At 41.8% G+C, this 25,071-nt stretch overlaps 1 protein-coding gene across 1 annotated transcript in view; it reads left to right on the forward strand.

The window, feature by feature from the left end:
• Positions 1-22,917, forward strand: part of TMPRSS15 (transmembrane serine protease 15) — a 332,837-nt gene extending 309,920 nt beyond the window's left edge. The window contains exons 24-26 of the mRNA XM_063448381.1: positions 15,460-15,555; positions 16,758-16,897; positions 22,417-22,917. Coding sequence (XP_063304451.1) covers positions 15,460-15,555; positions 16,758-16,897; positions 22,417-22,572 — 392 coding nt within the window. The 3' untranslated portion in view covers positions 22,573-22,917. The remainder of the gene's footprint in view (positions 1-15,459; positions 15,556-16,757; positions 16,898-22,416) is intronic.
• Positions 22,918-25,071: the final 2,154 nt, after the last annotated feature.

The following is a 25,071-nucleotide window of genomic DNA, read 5'->3' on the forward strand; positions in this document are numbered from 1 at the left end:
ATTCTCTGCTTTCTCCTTACGTTAGTCCGGCCATTCTAAGGTCCGGTATACGTACATCTCTCCTGTTCGTACTCTGCGTGTTGGATCCCTGTCCCGATCCTGACATTACGACAGGGCCATGGATCCTGCAGGTACTAACGCTCAGTTTGGTTCACCTGACTCAAGGTTTGAACTCATGGACCATAGAATGGACCAAATGGCTCTGGCGCTGCAGGCATTACTATCCCATCCGAGTAATCAAGCAGAGGAAATTCGTACTCCATCTATCTCTCTTGCTAACACAGGCCTAGAGGTAGCCACAGGGGGAATTTCTTCCCGTGTTACTTCCCCTTTACGGTATGGCGGTGCTCCAGATACTTGTCGTGGTTTCCTAAACCAGATAGGAATTCATTTTGAATTACAACCCCGCGCCTATCCTACTGACAGGGCGAAGGTTGGATTCATAATATCGCTACTCATTGACAAAGCTCTTAGATGGGCTAACCCTCTGTGGGAAAATGATAATCCAGTAGTCTATAACTATAATGCGTTCCTTACTACGTTTAGGAGGACTTTTGATCCTCCAGGGCTGCTAGATCACTATTACGTCTTAGACAGCATAGGCTAACCCTTGTGGATTATGCGCTAGAGTTCAGATCCTTGGCGGCAGAGGTCAAGTGGAATGAACAAGCCTATATGGACGTATTTCTGAACGGATTGTCAGATGCGATCCTAGACGAGGTTGCCACTAGGGATCTTCCTGAAAATTTAGAGGAATTAATTTCATTTATTTCTTGTATAGATGAACGCATGAGACAGAGGCAGAACACTCGTGATTTTGGTTATAGATCTTCCTTAAGTCTAACTCCCGCATTTCAGAATTCTGAATCTACTATTCTAGCTCTCCCAGAACCTATGCAGATTGGTAACACTCACCTTTCAGAGAATGAAAGACAAAATAGGAAAAGGGAGGGTCGGTGTATGTATTGTGGAGTAGGAGGTCACCTACGCCTTAATTGCCCTAACCTTCCGGGAAACGCTCGCACCTAAGTTTCTCCAGAGGACAGGCCTTGGGTGTTTCTATTTTGTCCTCTACATATGATTACAGGGATCATAGGCTACTAGTACAGGTTTCTTTAACTTGGGAAAAGGGAGCACTTAAAGCTATGGCATTAATAGATTCCGGAGCAGCTGAAAGCTTTATTGATCAAACTTTTGTCAAGAAACATGCTATCCCATCTCAGTTAAAGGAGACTCCCCTGGCCGTTGAGGCCATAGATGGTAGACCGTTGTTAGATCCAGTTATTTCTCGTGAAACTTTACCAGTTAAACTAACCATTGGTATTTTACACGAGGAGGAGATTTCTTTCATGCTGATCTCATCCCCTTCAGTTCCTATAGTTTTGGGGTATCCCTGGCTTAAAAAGCATAACCCTACTATTGATTGGGAACAAGGTGAGATGGTCTCTTGGGGTCAGGGTTGCCAGAAAGGTTGTGTACAGAAAGTCTCACCGTTGTGCCTAGTGGACACACCTAGCAACTCTAACAAGCCCACAGATTTACAGATACCTTCCCAGTATCAGGATTTAAAGGCAGTCTTTGATAAGAGGAAGGCTGATACTTTACCTCCACACAGGTCCTTTGATTGTAAGATTAATCTCCTGCCTGGTACTATGCCCCCGAGGGGTAATGTATATCCTCTATCCGCTAAGGAGAACTTAGTCTTAGAGGAGTACATTCAGGAGAATCTAGACAAAGGCTTTATTAGGAGGTCCTCTTCTCCAGCCGGAGCCGGTTTCTTTTTCGTAGATAAAAAAGACGGCACACTACGGCCTTGCATCGATTATCGGGGCTTGAACAAGATAACAATCAGAAATGCTTATCCGATTCCCCTGATTACTGAGCTATTTGATCGCCTGAAAGGTTCTAAGATTTTTACCAAGTTAGACCTGAGGGGAGCTTATAACTTGGTGAGAATTCAGCAGGGTGATGAATGGAAAACGGCTTTCAATACCCGATATGGCCACTATGAATACACGGTAATGCCCTTTGGGCTTTGCAATGCTCCTGCTGTATTCCAGGACTTGATTAATGAGGTTCTTAGGGAATTTCAACAGGAATGTGTTATAGTTTATTTGGATGATATACTAATACATTCTAAAGAGCCTGAAACTCATCACAAACAAGTCAGAAGGGTATTACATAAACTTCTACAGCATGGGTTGTACTGCAAATTGGAGAAGTGTAGCTTTGACCAATCTCAGGTAAATTTTCTTGGTTACGTTATTTCTGGAGAGGGCTTTAAGATGGACCCTGTTAAACTCCAATCTATCTTGGATTGGCCATTGCCCAAGGGACTCAAAGCCATTCAGAGATTCATCGGTTTCTCGAATTACTATAGGCGCTTCATTAAGGGATACTCGTCTATTATCTCTCCTATTACTAACATGACTAAACAGGGTGCTGATACTAAGACATGGTCTCCAGAAGCGCTTGTTGCTTTCAGTACTCTCAAGGAACAGTTTGCCTCAGCACCGATATTAGTTCATCCAGACACATCTTTGCCTTTCTTACTCGAGGTAGACGCCTCAGAGACAGGTGTAGGCGCTATTCTGTCCCAAAGGTTAAGTTTGAATAAACCACTGCATCCATGTGGTTTTTTTTCTAGGAAATTGTCTGGGCCTGAGAGCAGGTATGATATTGGTGACAGGGAACTGTTAGCGGTAATTTTGGCTTTAAAGGAGTGGAGACACTTGTTGGAAGGGACTTTACACCCGGTTACTATTTTGACGGATCACAAGAATTTGTCATATATAGGGGAAGCCAAGCGATTATCTGCCAGGCAGGCTCGTTGGTCTTTGTTCCTTACTCATTTCAACTATGTTCTCACTTATAGACCTGGTTCTAAGAATTCTAAGGCCGATGCATTGTCCCGCCAACATGAACCTTCTACTATGCCTGAAATGTTTTTTTCTTCTATAGTTCCTAAGCGTAATATTATTGCCAGCACTAGCATTAAGATTCACTCTCCGTTGCTGGAGGAGATCAAGAAGTTACAACATCTGGCACCCGGACCTATTCCGGGGGACCGTTACTTCGTGCCTCCTAAACTCCAACTGGAACTTATGCAGTGTTTTCATAACAGTAAATTTGCCGGACATCCTGGCATACGCAAGTCATGTTCTCTGATTTCTAAAGATTTCTGGTGGCCTTCATTACGTAAGGATCTTAAGGAATTCGTCGGGGCATGTGATGTCTGTATGAGGACCAAACAACCTCATACGCTTCCATGTGGACTTTTGCAACCCCTAGAAATTCCTGTGAAACCATGGTCCTGTCTGGCTATGGACTTCATTGTTGATTTACCGGTTTCTAAAAGACATACGGTCATCCTCACAGTAATTGACAGGTTTACCAAAATGGCTCATTTTGTACCTCTGCTCAAATTGCCCTCTTCTCCCGAATTGGCTGAAATTTTCGCGAGGGAGATTTTTCGTTTACATGGGATTCCTTCTGAAATCGTTTCTGATAGAGGTTCCCAATTTGTTTCCCGGTTTTGGAGATCCTTCTGTTCCCAGCTTGGTATCAAATTAAATTTTTCCTCTGCCCATCATCCCCAGTCCAATGGGGCTGCCGAGCGCACCAACCAAAAGGTGGAACAGTTCTTGCGTTGTTTTGTTTCTGAACACCAGGACGATTGGGTCGGTTTGATTCCTTGGGCGGAGTTTGCGCACAACAACAGTGTTTGCGATTCTACTCGTTCTAGCCCCTTTTTCATGAATTATGGCTTCCATCCTCCGTTCTTCCGTCGGCCTCCCCCTCCCAGGGGATACCGTCGGTTGATATTCATGTTGCCAATCTGAGAAAGTTGTGGGATCAGACTCGACAAATCCTTGTTCATAATTCCATGTTGTCCAAACAACACGCTGACAAACGCAGAAGGGTGGCTCCTGTATTCTCTCCGGGCGATAGGGTATGGTTGAGTACCAGAAACATCCGCTTGAAAGTTCCTTCCATGAAATTTGCTCCTCGTTTCATAGGCCCTTACAGGGTTCTGTCTCGGATAAATCCTGTTGCATATCGTTTGGCTCTTCCGCCTGCTTTACGCATCCCGAACTCCTTTCATGTTTCTTTATTGAAGCCTTTGGTATGTAACAGATTTTCCTCCACTGTGCCGTCCCCTCGTCCTGTCCAGGTTGAGGGTCAGGAGGAGTATGAGATCAATTCCATCCTCAATTCTCGGATTTCTCGGGGGAAGGTGCAATATCTTGTGGACTGGAAAGGATATGGTCCTGAAGAGAGGTCTTGGGTGGCCCAGGAGGATGTGCATGCTCCTCGCCTTCTCAGGGCTTTTCATGCTCGCTTTCCGTCTCGCCCCGGTTCCTTCCGCCCGGTGGGCGTTTCTGAAGGGGGGGTACTGTCAGGGTACCTGAAGTCTCTACCTCAGAGGAGGTTAGACTTCCCGACGTCCGTTCTCTCAGCGGGGCTGATTCATCTAATCCTCACAGCTCTCATAGTCATTCCCACGCCGGCCGCGAGAACCCCACTTCCTTTTATGACACGACGCTCAGGAGCCGACGTCATGACGGCAATCACATCCCGACCTGTCAATCTGGTTCGGAACAACGAATCAGGGCTCGGCAAGGGCGGAGCCATGATTTAGAGAACCAGGGTATAAAAGAGGGATGTGGCTAATGGTTCATTGCCCTGTCGTGGTTCTAGCTTGTCTGGTCCCTCAGTGCTCTTATGTTTATCGTTCTATCTGGTTTTGACTCGGCTTGTACTATCGTTCCTGTTTACCTCTCGTGTCCTTTGACCTCGGCTTGTCTCTCGCTTACCTGTCCTCTCGTTCCCTCGACCCCGGCTTGTCTCTGACTATTCTCTGCTTTCTCCTTATGTTAGTCCGGCCATTCTAAGGTCCGGTATACGTACATCTCTCCTGTTCGTACTCTGCGTGTTGGATCCCTGTCCCGATCCTGACAGATGTACACACAGTGGACTGGGGGGTGGCCCCCAACCCAGACATGGCGACCGCGAATATAACACTCCTCCCCAAGCCAGGGAGGGATGCCACACAAGTCACCAACTACCGTCCCATTTCTCTCATAAACTTTGACATGAAAGTCTATGCCAAGGTGCTTGCAAACAGATTGAACCCCCTCCTTACCAAATGCATACACGCTGATCAGGTGGGCTTCGTCCCCACCAGACAGCTCTATGAAAACACGAGGAGGGCCACCGACCTCATGTGGTGGGCCGGGAGGACTCGAACGCCTTCTCTGATCCTCTCCCTGGATGCGGAGAAGGCGTTCGACAGAATCCAGTGGCACTACATGTTCGCGGTCTTGCGTAGACTACAACTACCAGACCTTTTCATAACGGCTGTGAAGGCCCTGTACTCCAACACCAGAGCGCAAACCCTTATCCAAGGCGCTAAAGCGCGCCCATTTGCTTTGACGAACGGAACACGCCAGGGTTGTCCCCTCTCGCCCCTCCTATTTATCATAGCCCTTGAACCACTACTACAACGCATAAGAGCCCACCCACACATAACGGGCATGACAATAGCGCAGACAGACTTCATGGTCTCTGCTTATGCAGATGATATATTGCTCACCCTCACCGACCCTACACACTCAGTACCTAACCTCATCACCCTCCTGGAAGAGTACCGAATGGTATCCGGCTATAAGATCAACTTGGACAAGTCAGTGGGCATGCCACTGGGACTGACAGAGACGGAAGTGACTCGGCTACAACAAGCCACGAACCTACACATAAGCTCCCGACCCATAAAGTACCTCGGTGTAAAACTAACCGCCAACCCCAACGACCTCTACGCGGAAAACCATCAGAGACTTATGACCACCCTAATAAAAGACCTTGATAAATAGCATGAAAAACCCATCTCTTGGATAGGGAGGCTCCATAGTGTTAAGATGAACCTTCTCCCTCGCCTCCTGTTCCTTTTCCAAGCACTACCAATCAAAGTAACTAAGGGAGATCTCAAAACACTTCAAACATCCATAGACAACTTTATTTGGGCGCACAAGAGGCATAGGATAGCCAGACAGACATTGTATACTCCGAAGAGTAAGGGGGGATTGGGGCTCCCAAACCTCTACCTCTACTACCTTTCAGCACAGCTCGCACAAATCATCGAATGGCATTCACCACCAGACGCCCATAGATGGGTCGACTTAGAGACCCTGCTAATGAGCTCTGACCTTCCGCAGTTTTGGATCTGGGTACCTCGACCCGACAGACCAGAGCTTCGAACGAGCTGCCCAGCCATCCTGAACTCGATCAGGATATGGGACTTAACAGCACATAAATATGCCCTAACACACCAAGTGTCACCATTAACCCCATGCCTCCGTAATAAAGCATTCCCGCCAGGTCTAGTGGCAAGGGATTTCCGTAACATTGAAAATACGGACATACAGCGTTATCACCAACTGTATCAGGGGAACCACATAAAAACATTTGATGACCTCAAAGCATTAGCCCCACTGACCACGAAAGCCTACTTTCGCTATATGCAACTGCGTGACTTTGCGGGACAACCGCAGATATGCACAGCAGCTAAGGCCAAATTCACCTTCTACGAAACATTGTGCACAACCGGGGGACCACGTACCGGCCTCATCACCCTCCTCTACACACAGTTAAGCGCACTAACAAAAAACACACAGACACCCACGTATGTGGCACAATGGGAGGCAGATCTACAACAACCCCTTGAGAGCGGGGAATGGCAGGATGTGTGGGAGGCAGCAGCAAAGGCATCCATTTGTGTCCTACACCAGGAAAAATGCTACAAAACCCTGATGAGGTGGTACACCACCCCAGTCAAACTCTGCAGGATGGGTAAAACAACCACAGACATATGCTGGAGGGGATGCGGGGACAAGGGGACATACTTCCACATGTGGTGGACATGCCCAAAAGCGAGCGCCTTCTGGAGCGAGATAGCCAAACTACAAACAGAAGTAATACACAAACACATACAACCGGACCCCGGTGCGTTCTTAATTGCAAAACCACTAGATGCTCTGACACACAGGGAACAAAAACTCTTCAATGGCTCAGACGTGGTTGCACACCGACCTACCCCCAATGGACAGAGTTACTAGCAACATAAAAGAAGCTCACATCATGGACAAACTCACAGCTCAACTCAGAGACACGTACCCCTCCTTTATTAAAACATGGGAACCCTGGGAAGACTATACCGACCACTAGATGACACAACACCGACTCGCACACACACGCAAGAGCATTGCATGCATTTACAGACGGATAGCTTAGACTCCAACTGCAAAGAGCAAGTCCGCCCCGCTCCTCCCCCTCATGCCTCTCCCCATCCCCCACCTCATTCTCTCTCTCTCTCCTTGTCTTTCACCACCTCATACTGCTTTTCACCCCTACAAAAATAAAGGAAACCTCAACCTCAGCACTCTCGATCGAGGCATCGGTACTGAAAGTACAAACTACGGATAGGGAACGACACTAGTACGCTACGATGAGATGCAATGGCCAGGTACTGGCGAAAGCACTACCAACAGAAACCTGAAGAACTGAATGTGTATATCCTATGGGGTGCCTCTGGCGGGTGTCGGGGTGGGAACGTGTGGCCGGCTGTGCGTGGCCGTCTTGGTGGCTGTGCATGGCCATCTTTGATGTCTCTGTATGGCCGCCTGGATGTCCGCGCATGGAGGCTGTGGCTCTGATACACAAACATACTAATATCTGTATATAACCATTGTGACGGCTTTCTGTAACCACCCTATTGTATGTAAATAGACAACTTAAAATGAATATGTGACCATCTTGGCATCCCTGTGTGGCCACCCCTCTGTATATATGTAACCAACTTATTGAATGTGAATGGCCGATTCGGCATCTCTACTAGATCTTCTCAGAGACTAAGCAAAACCTTTTTGATATGTTTCCCTATGTATATGTCAATGCGAGCACGATGCTCACTTTTGTACCCAGTATGTGCATGACCTGATAAATAAAGAATTAAAAAAAAAAAAAAAAATGAACAATGGACGAACAACTTTATTTGTTTCATGATGTTCCGTCCATGGTGACAAAAAGAGATGACTAATGGAAAAAAAAGATGATTGGTGGTGAACTGAAAAGTTTTTTTTTTTTTTTTTAAATGCATAGTAGAAATTGACCAGGCAGCAGAGAACATAAATCAAAAGCTTTTTCCACCCAGTATGTTCTTTTCTGGGTTAAATCAGAACTATTGGCTTGTCCACACTGAATAAAATAAGTAATTTATCACAGAAACACGTCAAGCACCATAACCACTATATATTGTTGTAGTTGTTTTGGGGTCAGGAGTGCATTGTAAGGAGTCAAACAATTGTCAACATCGCAATAATGGATTGAAAGGTTAACATTCAGGTAGACAGATTTTGAAAAGTGACTATGTCTTGGATCTTGGATTAGAATGACAACTGGCATTATTATTTTTACACATGGGCCAGAATACAATATTCATTAGATAATGAGGGCTGGAGTTGAAATACAGTATGCAACCTCGCTTGGACCTGAGCCAACCATAGTATTCCACATCTAGTGCATATAAACTTAGTCAATGTATGGGGCTAGTAAAGTCTTGGAGGCAATCGAAGGAAATCATCTGGAGTACCAACATAGCTACAAGGCTTTCCAAAGGAATGATAATGTTTCTTCATAAATATGTCATTGTTTTAGAAGAGAATGTGATGTTGCCTTCCGAAGAGGTTTTTCTCATTTGGACAAACCCTCTGAGTCAAGTGAAAACTTCAGTAAAATAGCTTTGGGGGGGGGAAATATATTTTAAATTTCACAATCACTTTTTTCATATATAACAATGCTCTTAAAGTGACACTGTAGTCACCAAACTAACTACAGTGTATTGTATTTGTTCTAGTATAATCCATCACTGCAGTCTTTTTTTGCTGTGAACACTGCCTTTTCAGAGAAATGTGAGTGTTTACATTACATCTTAGGAAGACCTTTAGTTGCCACTGCAAAGACAGCCACTAAAGGTGCTTCCTATGTTAAGCATTTTCCCGCTCTGCATGGAGACGCTGAACTTTCTCATAGAGATGCATTGATTCAATGCATCTCTATGAGGAAATGCTGATTGGGCAGGCCAGCATTTGCACCCCCATCCTTGGCGTTCTAGCCAATCCAATATTTTCCTATGGGAAAGCATTGGATTGGATTGGCTGAGATCATCCATTCTAATGATGTCAGTCAAGTAAAGGGATCAGGACAGGGCCGGCACCGGTTGCCCAATATGGCGTTGGGAATAAGGTGAGTTTTCTTACCTTTTAAGGGGGAAAAGGGGAGGCAAGCCACCTAAATCGTTGTACTAACATTATAGGGTTAGGAATACAGGTTTGTGTTCCTGACCCTATGTTGTTCCTTTAAGAACTTCCAACTTTCCCGCATAAATATAGGAGACTTAGAGCGGCACTCACCAGATAACTGGCAAGAAGTCACAATGGGGTCACCAGGACACTACTGGCACCATAGCCACTACAATGAGCTGTAGTGGCTATTGTGCTTGAAATGTTCCTTTTAACTACTGATATGTTCACTGATTTAATAAACAGAGGGGCTACAGCCTACTTTAATGATAGAAGAGGGGCTACCAAAAATAGCAACCTGATTTAATGAAAAAATACATACAAGAAAATATATTCTTCATTAAAGTCCACAAATAATAACATGACAGAAAATTCACACATAAAATGATAAAGTAAAGATAAAGTAGGGATAGCACATGTGAATCTTAATTAAACTGATGAGAAAACGTGCTAAAGCTTGCTATAGATCAGGGGTCCTCAAATTCCGGCCCCCCAGATGTTGCTGAACTACAACTCCCATGATTCTTTGAATTACATAGATAGCCAGAGAATCATGGGAGTTGTAGTTCAGTAACATCTGGGGGGCAAGAGTTTGAGGACCCCTCCTATAGATTTTAATAATGAGAACAGCAACACAAACATATACAACCCTATCAGAGGACTTAAATCGTAAAGTATGCAATGATAGAAAACTAGACCAATGCTTCTAACAGTCTGTACAGAAATTGTATTTGTTTGTGTATTTGTATATATATATATATTTATATATATATATAGTATACACAATATACGTTCTTGTTTATGATAGGATTTACAAGTGTAACGAAAGATGCTCATGAGGGACTGTATATTTTTCAGTAAAATTGATACTATCTATTCTAAGAGCTACCCATATAACTTTCATAGGATAAAATATCACAAACTTGCCTTTCTAAATTCTATAAATATATGGTCAGTTTCTCTTAGAACGCGATCAATACACTAAGTCAATTTCAGCAGTATTAAGTTAATTTAGTGTTATTGGTGCCTGCTATTGTATGCATTACCAACATAATGCTACAAATATATTTATTTCAGGGGGTTGTGAAGATAAGATTAGCAAACTCCACATGGTAAATTTTATTATAAAAATATAATGATGTTAAACCTATTTTTTTTTTTTTAGATTGACACCTATGTGAAATAGAATGTTATACAAGACTTTAAAATGATCATGTTTAAATGTAGTATCATCTAACACTATTATTATGGATTAACTTCAATACATATAGAGCTTATTCCAGCAGCAGATTTCAATAAGCATTTTCTGAAGCAGAAAGAATATAGAAGACAGATCCATCTCTCCACTTCACAAGAACATTGTGAATCATATTGTAAGAAGCAAACTCTCACTGTAGATTTTCGAAATAATCCTTTCAAAGAGAGATTTTATTAATATTTTTGGAAATGCTATAATTTCTAGAAAATTGCATTCCACAAATCTTGTATGATGAAAAGTATGACTGCTATTTCTTTTGTTACAAATGATTCTATATGCTGGCAGCCTGATTATCGACTAGGATCTCCGTGTAATAAGGCTATTGAGACATTAAGTGGTTACATATGGTCCATCGATGATGTATGTTTGAGATGTAAATAATAGATACATGGTACCTTTTTATTGGATACTAAAATTGAGGATGCCACAGAATATCATATCTATGGATGGGCTTCATCTCTAAGCAAACTTTACACCAGCACAGTTTGCAGATAAAACAGAAAATCTGCATTTTTTTATGAATTGTGTATAGATGCATACTCAGTTTGGATTTTTAATCGGGTAATATGTTAATGTCAGTGAAACAACAAAGGGGTAATGTTTTATCCTCATACTAACAAAAATTTGTAAAATGCAAAGCTATTATTTTATAGTAAATCTAAGCAAAAACAGAGAATATTAGAATTCTGAGAATGGTTAAAAGTTAGAGAAACTCAATAGCTTTTCCTTAATTTAATCCTCGCTCAGGTTTTAAAACAGCTGTGCCATTGCAGAGAGAACCTATACTCTCTGCACATCAGACTGATCCCAACTATAAGGGCAGTCCAGATCCAAAATACTAGCAGGGTCCAGAGTCAGGTTGGATCAGTCTAATATGCAAATGGTATAGGTTCTCTCTGTATGGCACAAGTGAGCAAAAACATTTACAAGAAGTAACCTACCTGAAGGGCAGCTATTGAGGTTTCTCAGAGCTTTTGCCCATTCTCAAAGTTCTTATATTCTTCGTTTTAGTTGCAAGAAATTCTACCCCAAGTTAAAAGGGTAATCTAGACATGATCCCCATGATCTCTGTGCCTACAGGGGTACCAGCTGCACCTAGCTGAAAAGTCCCAAATAAGGTTGAAACTAGGGCGGCCCGGCGGGTGCAAAACCAGAGTGACCGGCAGGAGGTGAGCGCATAGCGCTCCCTCCTGCCAGGCACTCTGTCTAGCGTGTCCGAGCGTGCTGCGGTACAGGAACTTATGTTTCCTGTACCCAGGCGGACGGAAATGGAGTGCTCACAGAGAGAGCACTTCCTGTCCGGCTGGGTACAGGAAACTGAGCTCCGCAGTGCGCTCGGCCACGCTACAAGGTAGGAGATCAAGGACAAGTGTGTGTGTGTGGGGGGGGGGGAATGAAAACTAAGGGAGGGATGGGAGGTAGAAAGAAAATTGAAGGGGGAAGAAAACTGAGGGAGAGATGGGAGGAGGAAGAAAACTGAGGGAGAGATGGGAGGAGGAAGAAAACTGAGGGAGAGATGGGAGGAGGAAGAAAACTGAGGGAGAGATGGGGGGAGAAAACTGAGGGAGAGATGGGAGGAGGAAGAAAACTGAAGGAAAGATGGGAGGAGGAAGAAAACTGAGGGAGAGATGGGAGGAGGAAGAAAACTGAGGGAGAGATGGGGGGAGAAAACTGAGGGAGAGATGGGGAGAAAACTGAGGGAGGGATGGGAGGGAGAAAACTGAGGGAGGGATGGGGGGAGAAAACTGAGGGAAGGATGGGGGGGAGAAAACTGAGTGTGGGATGGGGGAAAGAAAACTGAGGGAGGGATGGGAGGAGGAAGAAAACTGAGGGAGAGATGGGGGGAGAAAACTGAGGGAGAGATGGGGGAGAAAACTGAGGGAGAGATGGGGGAGAAAACTGAGGGAGAGATGGGGGGAGAAAACTGAGGGAGGGATGGGGGGAGAAAACTGAGTGTGGGATGGGGGAAAGAAAACTGAGGGAGGGATGGGGAGAAAACTGAGTGTGGGATGGGGGAAATAAAACAGTGGGGGGGGGGGCGACATACACACAGCACCCCTGCCCTACACATATCACCCCACACAAAACACACACATCACTCCACATAAACACACACATCACCCCACACAAACACACACCCCCCACACACACACACCACCCCACATCACCCCACACACATACACATCACCTCCCACACATACACATCACCCTACACACAAACACTTCACCCCACACACAAACACATACACTGTATTCCTCAATGCAGTGTGTGTACACTCAGCAGTCTGTCCGTGTGTGTACACTCCGCAGTCTGTCCGTGTGTGTACACTCAGCAGTCTGTCCATGTGTGTACACTCAGCAGTCTGTCTGTGTGTGTACACTCAGCAGTCTGTCCGTGTGTGTACACTCAGCAGTCTGTCCGTGTGTGTACATTCAGCAGTCTGTCCGTGTGTGTACACTCAGCAGTCTGTGTGTGTGTGTACACTCAGCAGTCTGTGTGTGTGTACACTCAGCAGTCTGTGTGTGTGTGTGCACTCAGCAGTCTCTGTGTGTGTGTACTCAGCAGTCTGTGTGTGTGTGTGTACACTCAGCAGTCTGTGTGTGTGTGTGTGTGTGTACTCAGCAGTCTGTGTGTGTGTGTATTTAGCAGTCTGTGTGTGTATTCAGCAGACTGTGTGCTCAGCAGTCTGTGTGTGTATTCAGCAGTCTGCTAAATACACATACAGACAGACTGCTTAATACACATACAGAGATGTTAATTAGTTCGGACAACTGTATGAGTTGTTTTTTCTAAACTTAAACCTCAGTATTCAGGTTTAATTGCCGTTTTGGCACTTTGAGGGAAAACAAATTGGCATGTATTACGATCTGGGCACTCGGGCTCAAAAAGGTTTGCCATCACTGACCTAGGCTCTGACTAAGTTAGAAGGGTAATCCAGATCTGGACCTCATTCTCACTGTGTCTATATGGGTATCAGCTACAATTTGCCCAAAGGAGGCTAAAGGGATAGTCTAGGGTTGCCGTATCTTATGTGCAAAGGGAACTAGCCAGCATTTCAGATCTGAACTGTCCTTATGGGCAAGATCAGTCTAATATACAAATAGTATTCTTATTATATTATTATGTTATTATTTATATAGCGCCAACAAATTCCGTGCGTAAGGTGCGTAACTTTGCATGATGACGCGTTTCGCCGTATTCACGGCTTCATCAGATCTCAATGAAGGATCAGATCTCAATGAAGGATCTGATGAAGCCGTGAATACGGCGAAACGCGTCATCACGCAAAGTTACGCACCTTACGTCACGCATTCAAGGAAGTCCCTCCCCCCGGAAGTCTTTTCGGATACAGACGGTAACTCCAGCGGCGAACACAACAAAGGGAACAGTCGACACCCTGAAGCTGCACTTTACCGAACTTTGTATTTATTTGAAATTTGGATGTGAAGGAAGGTGACTATTCTATGCTGTGCTGGGCAAATAAATAATTTGAACTATCTCCGTTTATGCAGTCCTATATCTGAAGAAGCAGTTAAAGCTAGAGCAGGCTCATTCTGCTCTATGTTTGTGAGTGCACCCTTCTGGCATTTATAATTTATATATATTTTTTTTAAAACGATTTTACACTATTGTGTTCTTTATGTCTCTCTTTTTCCTTTATGTATAATTCGAGAGGACATATGTATGTATAACATTTTATTACACATTTGAGTGCACTTTAAACACTTTGCACTTTATTATATAATATTGCACTAGTTGCACTTTGTATCACTTGGGTCTTAAAGACACAGCGCACCTTATCATTTTATTTTATTATATATATATATATATATATATATATATATATATATACTGGTTAAAATATTTGTGTCATTAAATCGCTGCACGTTAGTGAAAAGAAATATGTTTGCTGCAAAATAGATTTATGGCATAGAAGCAGAACATCTTATTAAAATTGTCTCTCATCATGGCAATATCGTTCAGCAATAATATTATATTTGACCCCACACATAGTTCATTTTCACCTTTTTTGCTGATTTGATCTGAGCTTTTCTCACTCATAACAGCTTAAAATTGACAGCCTACTGTGTTTCATTTCACATCTATTCAGATTGGTGTTTTGTGACCTACAGTTGAGATGTGTGTACCTAATTATAACAATAAGATTATAGGCTTGAACTTTATATCCTTATTTCCAATGTTGTAGAACATTATCAGTGATGCTTTTATTGCTAATGTTATATATGGAACACATTTTTTTTTTATTAATATGCTAATAGTTAAAGTAATAAAATAGGTCACTACAAGTTCTGTGGGTGTTCTGAGTATTCTTTTTTCAGATTTCGTGCTTAAGCGCATGTAGAAAATATACTATATTCTCTTTCATATGCAGAATTTAAATGTTGCAGGTAGTAAATCAGGAGATGCATTAATCAGGAATAAGGCAGAATATATTACATACTGCAAGGCAACATTTTTTATGAACTGCCAATCAACATGATGGTAGATAGGACAACCATACCTGCGAGGGAGCATGTGGTCTGCACTTCAGGCAGGTGCAGATTGCATTAAATTCTCCCTCATGGTCTTTTATTGGAAGGAGTGTTTACTGTGATCTCCAATCTCCAGAGTCAAAGCATGACCAAATCTGCACCTTCAAGTGACCAAAATGAAACAGTTTTGGCCCAGCATGTTAATGCACATAATGCCAGTCAGTCAAACAGGGCTGTCAAAAGCACTGCAAAGCACTATAGCACTCGCAGAAATGCATGTAGCCTAGAAATGTGACTGATCGAAAGAATCAGTAGACGAGTCAATAATTTTGTTTAACTGTTTCTTTACAGATTACATACAGCCAATTTGTTTACCAGACGGCGATAAGGAATTCTCCTTAGGGATGAACTGTTCAATTGCTGGGTGGGGTAGGTTGGTAAGTCAAGGTAAGTGATGGAACAATGATATTGGTTTTATTTTAAATCTCTATGACCTCTCATCGTATTGCTCCTGTTAAACAATTTGTAAATACAAATATAAGCAAAACTTATGTATGGATGGCGTGTTTAAGAAAGTGGTTCATCAATGGTGCACCTTATTCTTAAATCAGCATCTTCATTAGAATCTAGATCCTGTTTCAAATCCTTCTATGTCCTTTGTAGTTTTCTTAGGATGATAGGGCATGTTGGATAGGACTCAAACATGAGTATGTATCTTTTGAAATCTTTGAGACAATTATCACAACATAAACAAGAACATTATACAAAATATACAAATCTATAGATTTTTCCTGTTTTATTTGGTGGAAATCCATATGTTGTATTCATGTACATTAAAAAATATATTAAATGGATGTTTTCCAAGAATGTGTTGTATGTACCCATTGTACACTGGGAAAAAAAACGAGACTAATCATAATTTAAAATTATGAAAGACAATATATTTTATTTTATTTAGTGTTTAAACCACCTGCATGTTTTCACATAATTCTACTGTTCTCAAGTGCTCTGCCGTATTTGTTAATAGACATAAAAAGACACAAACAATAACAATCTATACCTAAAGTATCTGTATAAAAAGTCAAAATTGATTAAGATCACTTGCAAGGTTACTACTTCTTTGACTTGGTTTGAAATAAGCATTTATTGTAGCAGATGCTGTTTTGAGACTTATAGGATAGGTAAGAAGAGGGGGGAGGTCTCTGCATTGCAGTCATGTCTGAATTAATATCCCTCATTCTGGTTTCTCCAATTATGTCTACAAGATTTTCCCCAACAGAAAAAAAAAGTCCACTAATAATCTCATCAACATGGCAATCTAGTTTATTATACTGTATTTCTAAATCAAAATTTATGTGAGGAAATCATTTTAATAACCCTATAAACTAGCACTGTTTATTACATCTTCGATAATAAAATTAAGTAATTACTGACCTGCTTTGCAATCAGACCACCAATTTAAAAAATGTAGCCCACTGGGAAAATGCTGATTCGATGGATATGTTGTATAAAAATGGACAGCTTGAAATTAAATTATCTGCATAGTCTGCAATGATACATATAATTATTCTGTGCCTCTTACTATTTATAGCTTTGAATTAATGGTTTAACTGTTTGATGTCGAATAACTACAATTTAATTGCAAACAGGTCCTATTCCAAATATATTACAAGAGGCAGAAATACCTCTAATATCAAGCGAGAAATGCCAACAGCTAATGCCAGAATATAATATCACACAGAACATGATATGCGGAGGATACGATCAAGGGGGGATAGATACATGTCAGGTAAGTGAATTATTTTTGTGAATATATTCAGATAATTTCACATTGAGTTTATTGTTTAGGAGTGGTAGAACAGCTGGAGACTTGCAGTATGTTTGTCTTGAACTGCTAAGCGAGATATAGTGCGGTTGACTGGAAATTAACATGCCATAGGTCGTCATGAATCCCTATACTGAGCTCCTGTGATGTTGTGCTAGCCCTTCTGACATTGACAGCTCTGTGATCAAAACAGAATTGATTTCTATGAACATGTTTATTAGATTTCTTTTTTCTCTTTTCAGTATTATCAGACAAATATGTGAAGCACATGCCCCATGTTTTCTCTCAAAAAAGGTGTTTGCTTTTTAACCCATACCTCTCGCAGCCTTGACTGTATACGGTCTAGCAGATGTCTTGGCATTGCAGAGTAATGCAAATTAAAGTTACCTTCTGGTTTGTTCCTGTGCCAAATTTCTCAGCTAAGCCTTCACTATGTCAATTGTTACACATTATAGAGAAGCCTTTATGGACCAAATTACATGGCTGCATTTTAGGGCCAGGGAGTGTAGAAAGGGCGTCTGGGCTCTAAGCATATTGAGTACACTATTGGGCCTCTTTAAGTAGTGCACTAGTTGCCTGCATTAACAGCAAGCATCCTGTATTAACGATGCTTGATACAACTCTGTGTACTAGACTTGTGGATTGCCAAAACTTTTAGTTCTTGCGAATTGACATGGTTCTGATTTTTAAACTTTTCCGGTTCTCAACTCAATTTCAAATTTTGGATCAACTTGAAAAATGTCTAATCAATCTGAATATTTCTGGGTAAATCCTAAACTGAAGGAACAAAAAGGCACCTGTAGTGTCCCTTAAACAAAAAACAAAAAAAACTCCTCTCAATCTGTAAATGAGTGATTTAAGGTTGATGTTAAGTAGCAGTGACATCTAAACAGCAAGCATATTTTATAGCTGTAATACACATAGCCCCCAGCATTAGCATCCGGTGAACTGGGACACCAGTGGGCAATGTAAAAGGGGGCAGGTCACGGTCATGAATTGTGTTACTGGTGCCAAGTTGCATACGGGCCAGGAATGGGTTTCTGGGTCTTCCAAACTGATACAGTTTGACTTTTAAACTTTTTTTTTGTTTGTGAATAATTTTGGTTGAAGTTCAGAGTGAAATTCTGAGATTCAAAAATATTAAATTGGTTAAAATTCTCACGAATTTTGATTCCGACTGTTCAGTTTCTTGAAGTCTACTGTATATAAGTAGGTTTTATAAATGCATGCAGACATTGTTTGCATTCTGGTGACATTTTGAAGAATTTATAAACCCATAAATGCTGCCAAATTTCTTATACATTACTATAAGCGATGTATTTCGCTGTATACCAGCCAAACCAAAACGTGTATTTTTAATTGATAGTAATAGTGTACACCTTGTCTGAAATATTACAAGATATCATATAATCTATACCCACTGCTCATTATTAGGTGTTAAGAATGAACACATAAATTATACATGAAAACTGTCTAAATGTATCCGATTCCTTTTTAGAGGTATTTTCAAACAACAATTTAAATTTTTTTTAAATAAAATTGCTGTTTTATCCTACTTTTGTGTACAGTTTGCATCTCGCTCATCAAATACGTTATGCTGTTTGTTTTCATGTTAATGAACAGAGCTTATTAGTTCAGGGGTTGATTTAAAGCGGCACTGTCATGCCGAACTTCTCCCCCTCTTCTCCCCCTCTGTCAGGATATGTTCTTCTTTTCTTCCTGTCTTCTTTAGTTTTCTTTAAAATCATAAGACAAAGTACGGACTCTTTGCCTTATGGAGGTTTCCTCCGCTTGACCAGCTTTGACCAGCGAGGGGAGCAAAGTGTGCTTCATTTCTGCTGGTCAGAGCAATTTTCTCATAATTCTTACCTTTCCTCTGTGATCTCGCGATGCTTCCTGTAATTTTAGACAAACTGCCGAAATGCGTTCTAACTGAATGAGAACAGTATGTTTCTTTGTTTAAGAATGCAATTCGGCACTTTGATAGTATCAGAATTTCATTCGAATGAATGAAACTCCGATTCAATTTGTGCCGCGGCTGCATCTTGCAGCCGCTTAGTAAATAACTCCCTAATATACGGTATTAGGGAGTTATCTTCCAAAAGGCTGAAAGACCTAAATTGGTCTTTCAGACACATTTACTAATACTAAGTTAACATTACTTAGTATTTGTAAATGATCTGCCCCTACTCGCTATACCGTGAGTAGGGGCATGTCTAGTAAGCAGTGAGCAGCCTGTGGATGCTCACTGTAAAAACACAAACCAAAACAAAACCTATTGGCCCCCAACCCTGAGTGGTGGGTGGGGGCCATAATGGACAATCGGGGGGGGGGGAACCTACTGTCCTCCCCCCCCGCCCCCACCCTTGAGTGGTGCGTGGGGGCCATAAATTACAATGGGGGGGACCTACTGTCCTCCCCACCCAGCCCCCACCCTTGAGCGGTGGGTGGGGGCCACAAAGATAATGATGTGGTGGCGGGTGGGGGCCCTAAGACAAATCCTCCCCACCCCCCATCAAAGGTGACTAGGGTTCCCCAAGCCCCTAGTCACGCCCCCCCCCCCTCACTCAATAAAAAAGTAACCCCCTACCTATCCCCCTCACCCTAAAAAATAGTGAGGGGGGAATAAAATAACTAACCTGTAAAGAAAAATGAAACGTCGCATTTGACGTCTTCTTTTTTCTAAAATCTTAATTTTTCAGCCACAAAAAAGGCCAAATAAAAAAACATCATACTCGTCGAACTTAAAATAAAATAAAAAAAACCCGAGCACAAAAAAAAGACGATAAAGAAAAAACCCGAGCGCAAAAAAAAATAATGCATCTGAGCTCTGCAGGGCAGGTGAAGGCTTATAAAGCCTTGCCCCGACCTGCAATTAGGCTAAGAACACTCTGATTGGCTGGTTTAAGCCAACCAGAGTGCTCTTTGTCATTTTACACAGCTTGGGAAAGTTCTTTGGAATTTTATCTATCCGGGGACAGTAGATCCCCGGATAGTAGTTTTTTTTTTGTTTTTTTACAGTGAGCAGCCACAGGCGGGTCAGTTAGATGTAGTGGAGTCGGGAGGTGGGTTAAAAAAAATGGGATTCGGCCATGACAGTGCCGCTTTAAATGGTATTCCGATTACAGTTTTCAGTCCTCCTTGTTACAAATAGACAAAGTAAAATAGTACCATGGATTGATTCATGCAAAAGGTCATGTTTATTTAAGCACAAGATTAGAAGCATTTGGCATTGCTTCCATACATATATTAAAGAAATACTTTGGCCAAGTCCTTTTTCTTTAGAATAGTTAACCATAAACATGCCATAAAAATCTTTGCAATTCGGAAAAAAATGGATATTTGAATCCATCTCTGTGATACATTTTGAAAGAATAAACAATCTGTTTGTTTAGTGCAGATGGCTCCTGTATTTGTATGGTAATTTATTACCTAGACTTCCTGTATATTCCAGGAATAAGGCCTAACCCTGATAGACGTTTCCATCAGACACCTGGCAATAACAAATCCCTAGCATTGCCTAAATGAAGGCTTCAGAACCTGAGAGAGTTAAACCATAGTGCAAAAACACTAAAAGGAGATCTAAATAGTGCATTGCAGAAAAATGACATGAAAATTTGACTGTATTGTAAGAATTGTTTCTTCAATTTATTTCTTACCAAATGCAAATGTTTAGGGTAGACCTGTATTCTTCCCAACATTTTCAACTGCTTCCAGACCTTCCAATCATCCCACGTTTGGCAGGACAGTCCTGATTTTAGTCTTCCCCCAATGGGATGGCCCCTTGTGGTTGGCAGGAAGTCTGGCATTGATACCAGGCTAACCTGCCTGTAATTTGAGCAGAATGCTAATGCTGACTACGTATATTACTGCTATAGAATATTATTAATTGTGAGGAAGCAGAAAAGTGAGGGGGCAGAATAAGTTAGCGGCAGCTATTATTCTCTAAACCTATTTAATATACAGAAACAAGAGAGTCCATAGGGGTTCATTCACTAAAAAAACAAATTGTTGTAAACTGAAAACTATATTGTAGCATATAGGTCAAAATAGCTAAGATGGAAAATAGAGAATTTTGGCCTAAAATGTGCAACCCAAATTCTACTCTATCGTGACTTGGAATAAAAACCTCAATGGTTTAAATATTTTAAAGGAACACTATAGGGTCAGGAACACAAACGTATTGAAACCACCATCTAGCTCCCCTGCCGCCCCCTCACCCTGCCAACCTAAATATTGCACACTCTTACTTGTCTTCAAGTCTGCTGCTGCTGGCTCTGCTCCTGATCTGCCTGCTTGGCTGACATCATCAGAAGTGATTATCTGAGCCAATCAGAATGCTTTCCGATAGGATTGCCTGAGACTGTCAAGGAGGCAGATCAGGGGCAGAGTCAGCACAAGTCAAACACAGCCCTGGCCAATCAGCATGTTCTCATAGAGATTCATTAACTATGAGGAAAGTCCAGTGTTTACTTGCAGAGGATGGAGGCACTGAATGGCAGTCACACTGTGCAGCACGGCCCCAGGAAGCACCTCTAGCAGCCATCTGAGGAGTGTCAAGTGGAGGTATCCCTCGGCTTTAATGTAAACACTGTGTTTTCTCTCGAAAAAAAAAAAACAGTGTTTACTGCAAAAAGGGAATGATTCTACTCACCAGAACAAATATAATAAAGCTGTAGTTGTTCTGGTGACTATAGTGTTCTTTTAAAATGAATTATTTTGCAGTTGGTATTTGCTTTTAACATGCAGTAAGAATTGTGTCTGGGTCATAAACTATTACTTCTGTGGTTTCTAAACTACACTGTTCAAAACAACTGTTTCACATTCCCTACAGGGTGATTCACTAAACTGAGAATTTGAAGTGAATTGCATATGGCCAATGTAGCAGAACTGGTAGCATAGTTAACTTACCGATTGTTTCAATGTTTGCTACTTTTACCTTAAATTTGAAATGCCGTTTGAATGACTTTGAGTTCTCATCTTATTGAATAACCCTATTAGAGTAATGCCCAATGTTTGTATTTTTAAATAATAGTGTATCAGGCCAGTGTGTAATGACAGAATGTGTATGAATAATTCCTGGGGGCAATTTCTACTGTTATTCCTTCGTTCCGCTTTCCTTGGGTCTACCTTTATGGCTATGTCCTTTATTGGGAACGACATTATGAAGGAACAGGTTATGATGTGCTTTGCTCTCTCTATATCAGTGTGGATCAACAATAATATAGGGAAAAGAGAGCATAGATAGATTATATTTACAGATTATATAGTTTAGGTTAGATGGAACAGAAAGACGAATACAGTGCTTCAAATATTTACCTTTTTCTCATTTATCATTTATCATTTGCCTCACCCTATCCCTTCTCTCTGTATCTCTCTTTCTTTCTTTCTTTCTTTCTTTCTTTCTTTCTTTCTTTCTTTCTTTCTTTATCTCTCTCTCCCCTCCCTTACCACATTCAACCAATGTGTTATTATCATTGCAGGGAGATTCTGGAGGTCCGTTAATGTGTCTAGACAATCAGAGATGGTTTCTAGTTGGTGTGACCTCATTTGGAGTTGGATGTGCACAACCAAACCGACCTGGAGTTTATGTTCGAGTCACACAATTTAAGGATTGGATACAAAATATTTTTATTTAACGGAAAACCAACACTTGTTGGCACATATGGTCATTTCATTATTAATAATAACAAAAAAAAGAAATTTGATTTAATTAAGATTTCACATATAAAGCACTTTCCAAACTGTGTTTTTTTTATTTGCTGTAGAATAATTAGACAAAGTGTTTGCCACAGCTTACTGATCACAAATTGTAATATTCTAAATTAAATAAAACTTTAAAAAAATGTACACTTCTGCACCTTATTTGGATTTGCATTGTTAAGCCTTAGAACATTGCGTACAAGTGTGAAAATTCACTATTACTGTTCCATTGCACTAAAAAGACAGCTTTAATATTTAATTAATAAATGTTATAAATACAATCTTGTGTGTTTGTTTTTCTTTATTAATCAATGATTGTGTTAATCTAATTTGTCAAAATGCATAATTTCAAATCAAAGAATAGCTAGAATATAATTTTAAAAAGTCTCCTTGGGTCTATTATTTATCAGTAAAATCTGCCTAGTTCTTTCTCCGTCAACTTTTATTTCAGATGACACCCCTGAAGGACTAATATTAAAGAATGTAATTGTTTCCTAATGTGATACAATGCAACATAGCAATAGTGATGTACCGAACTGTTCGCTGGCGAATAGTTCCTGGCAAATATAGCGTGTTCGCGTTCGCCGCCGCAGGCAAACACATGGGCGGTTCGATCCGCCCCCTATTCGTCATCATTGAGCAAACTTTGACACTGTGCCTCTCGGTCAGCAGACACATTCCAGCCAATCAGCAGCACACCCTCCCTAGCAGACCCTCTCACCTCCCTCCCAGTATCCATTTTAGATTCATTTGGAAGCTGCATGCTTAGTGAGAGGAGGGAAAGGGTAGCTGCTGCTGATTATATAGGGAAATTGATAGCTAGGCTAGGGTATTCAGTGTCCACTACAATCCTGAAGGACTCATCTGATCTCTGCTGTAAGGACAGCACCCCAAAAAGCCCTTTTTAGGGCTAGAACATCAGTCTGCTTTTTTTTTTTTATTTCTGTGTAATGTAATTGCAGTTGCCTGCCTGCCAGCTTCTGTGTCAGGCTGTATGCTGTGCCCATTTGCACAGTCAGTGCCACCACTCATACCTGTTGTCACAATAGCTTAATCTTTAGATTAAAAAAAAATGTTTCACTGTAATAGAAGAGCAGTTTCCTGCCTGCCATCTTCTGTGTCAGGCTGGATGCTGTGCCCATTTGCACAGTCAGTGCCACCACTCATATCTGTTGTCACAATAGCTTAAGCTTTAGATTAAAAAAAAATATATGTTTTTCACTGTAATAGAAGAGCAGTTGCCTGCCTGCCATCTTCTGTGTCAGGCTGGATGCTGTGCCCATTTGCACAGTCAGTGACACCACTCATATCTGTTGTCACAATAGCTTAAGCTTTCCATTTAATTTTTTTTTTTTCACTGTAATAGAAGAGCAGTTAGTTGTCTGCAAGCGTCTGGGTGTCAGGCCTCCTTCAGCGTGTGCTCTGCAGACCTGTGCCAGTGTACTTTGACAGTTGCCACTCATATCTGGTGTCTCTGTAGCGTGCTTTTACAAAGAAAAAAGGTTTCCAGTGTAAGCTAATAGCAGCCAGTCAGTGTCCTTCAAGCGGCTGTGTCAGGCCTACAGTGTGTGCTCTGCAGACCGGTGCCAGTGCACATTGCCATTCATATCTGTTGTCTCTGTAGCGTGCTTTTACAAAGACAAAAGGTTTCCAGTGTAAGCTAATAGCAGCCAGTCAGTGTCCTTCAAGCGGCTCTGTCAGGCCTACAGTGTGTGCTCTGCAGAACTGTTCCAGTGCACATTGCCACTCATATCTGGTGTCTCTATAGCGTGCATTTACAAAGAAAAAAGGTTTCCAATGTAAGCTAATAGTAGCCAGTCAGTGTCCTTCAAGCGGCTCTGTCAGGCCTTCCTTCAGCGTGTGCTCTGCAGAACTGTGCCAGTGCACCTTGCCACTCATATCTGGTGTCTCTATAGCGTGCATTTACAAAGAAAAAAGGTTTCCAGTGTAAGCTAATAGCAGCCAGTCAGTGTCCTTCAAGCGGCTCTGTCAGGCCTACATTGTGTGCTCTGCAGAACTGTTCCAGTGCACATTGCCACTCATATCTGGTGTCTCTATTGCGTGCATTTACAAAGAAAAAAGGTTTCCAGTGTAAGCTAATAGCAGCCAGTCAGTGTCCTTCAAGCGGCTCTGTCAGGCCTACAGTGTGTGCTCTGCAGAACTGTTCCAGTGCACATTGCCACTCATATCTGTTGTCTCTGTAGCGTGCTTTTACAAAGAAAAAAGGTTTCCAGTGTAAGCTAATAGCAGCCAGTCAGTGTCCTTCAAGTGGCTCTGTCAGGCCTTCCTTCAGCGTGTGCTCTGCAGAACTGTGCCAGTGCACATTGCCACTCATATCTGGTGTCTCTATAGCGTGCATTTACAAAGAAAAAAGGTTTCCAGTGTAAGCTAATAGCAGCCAGTCAGTGTCCTTCAAACGGCTCTGTCAGGCCTAC

The sequence above is a fragment of the Pelobates fuscus genome, chromosome 1, assembly GCF_036172605.1.
Source record: "Pelobates fuscus isolate aPelFus1 chromosome 1, aPelFus1.pri, whole genome shotgun sequence".
Taxonomy (NCBI): domain Eukaryota; kingdom Metazoa; phylum Chordata; class Amphibia; order Anura; family Pelobatidae; genus Pelobates; species Pelobates fuscus.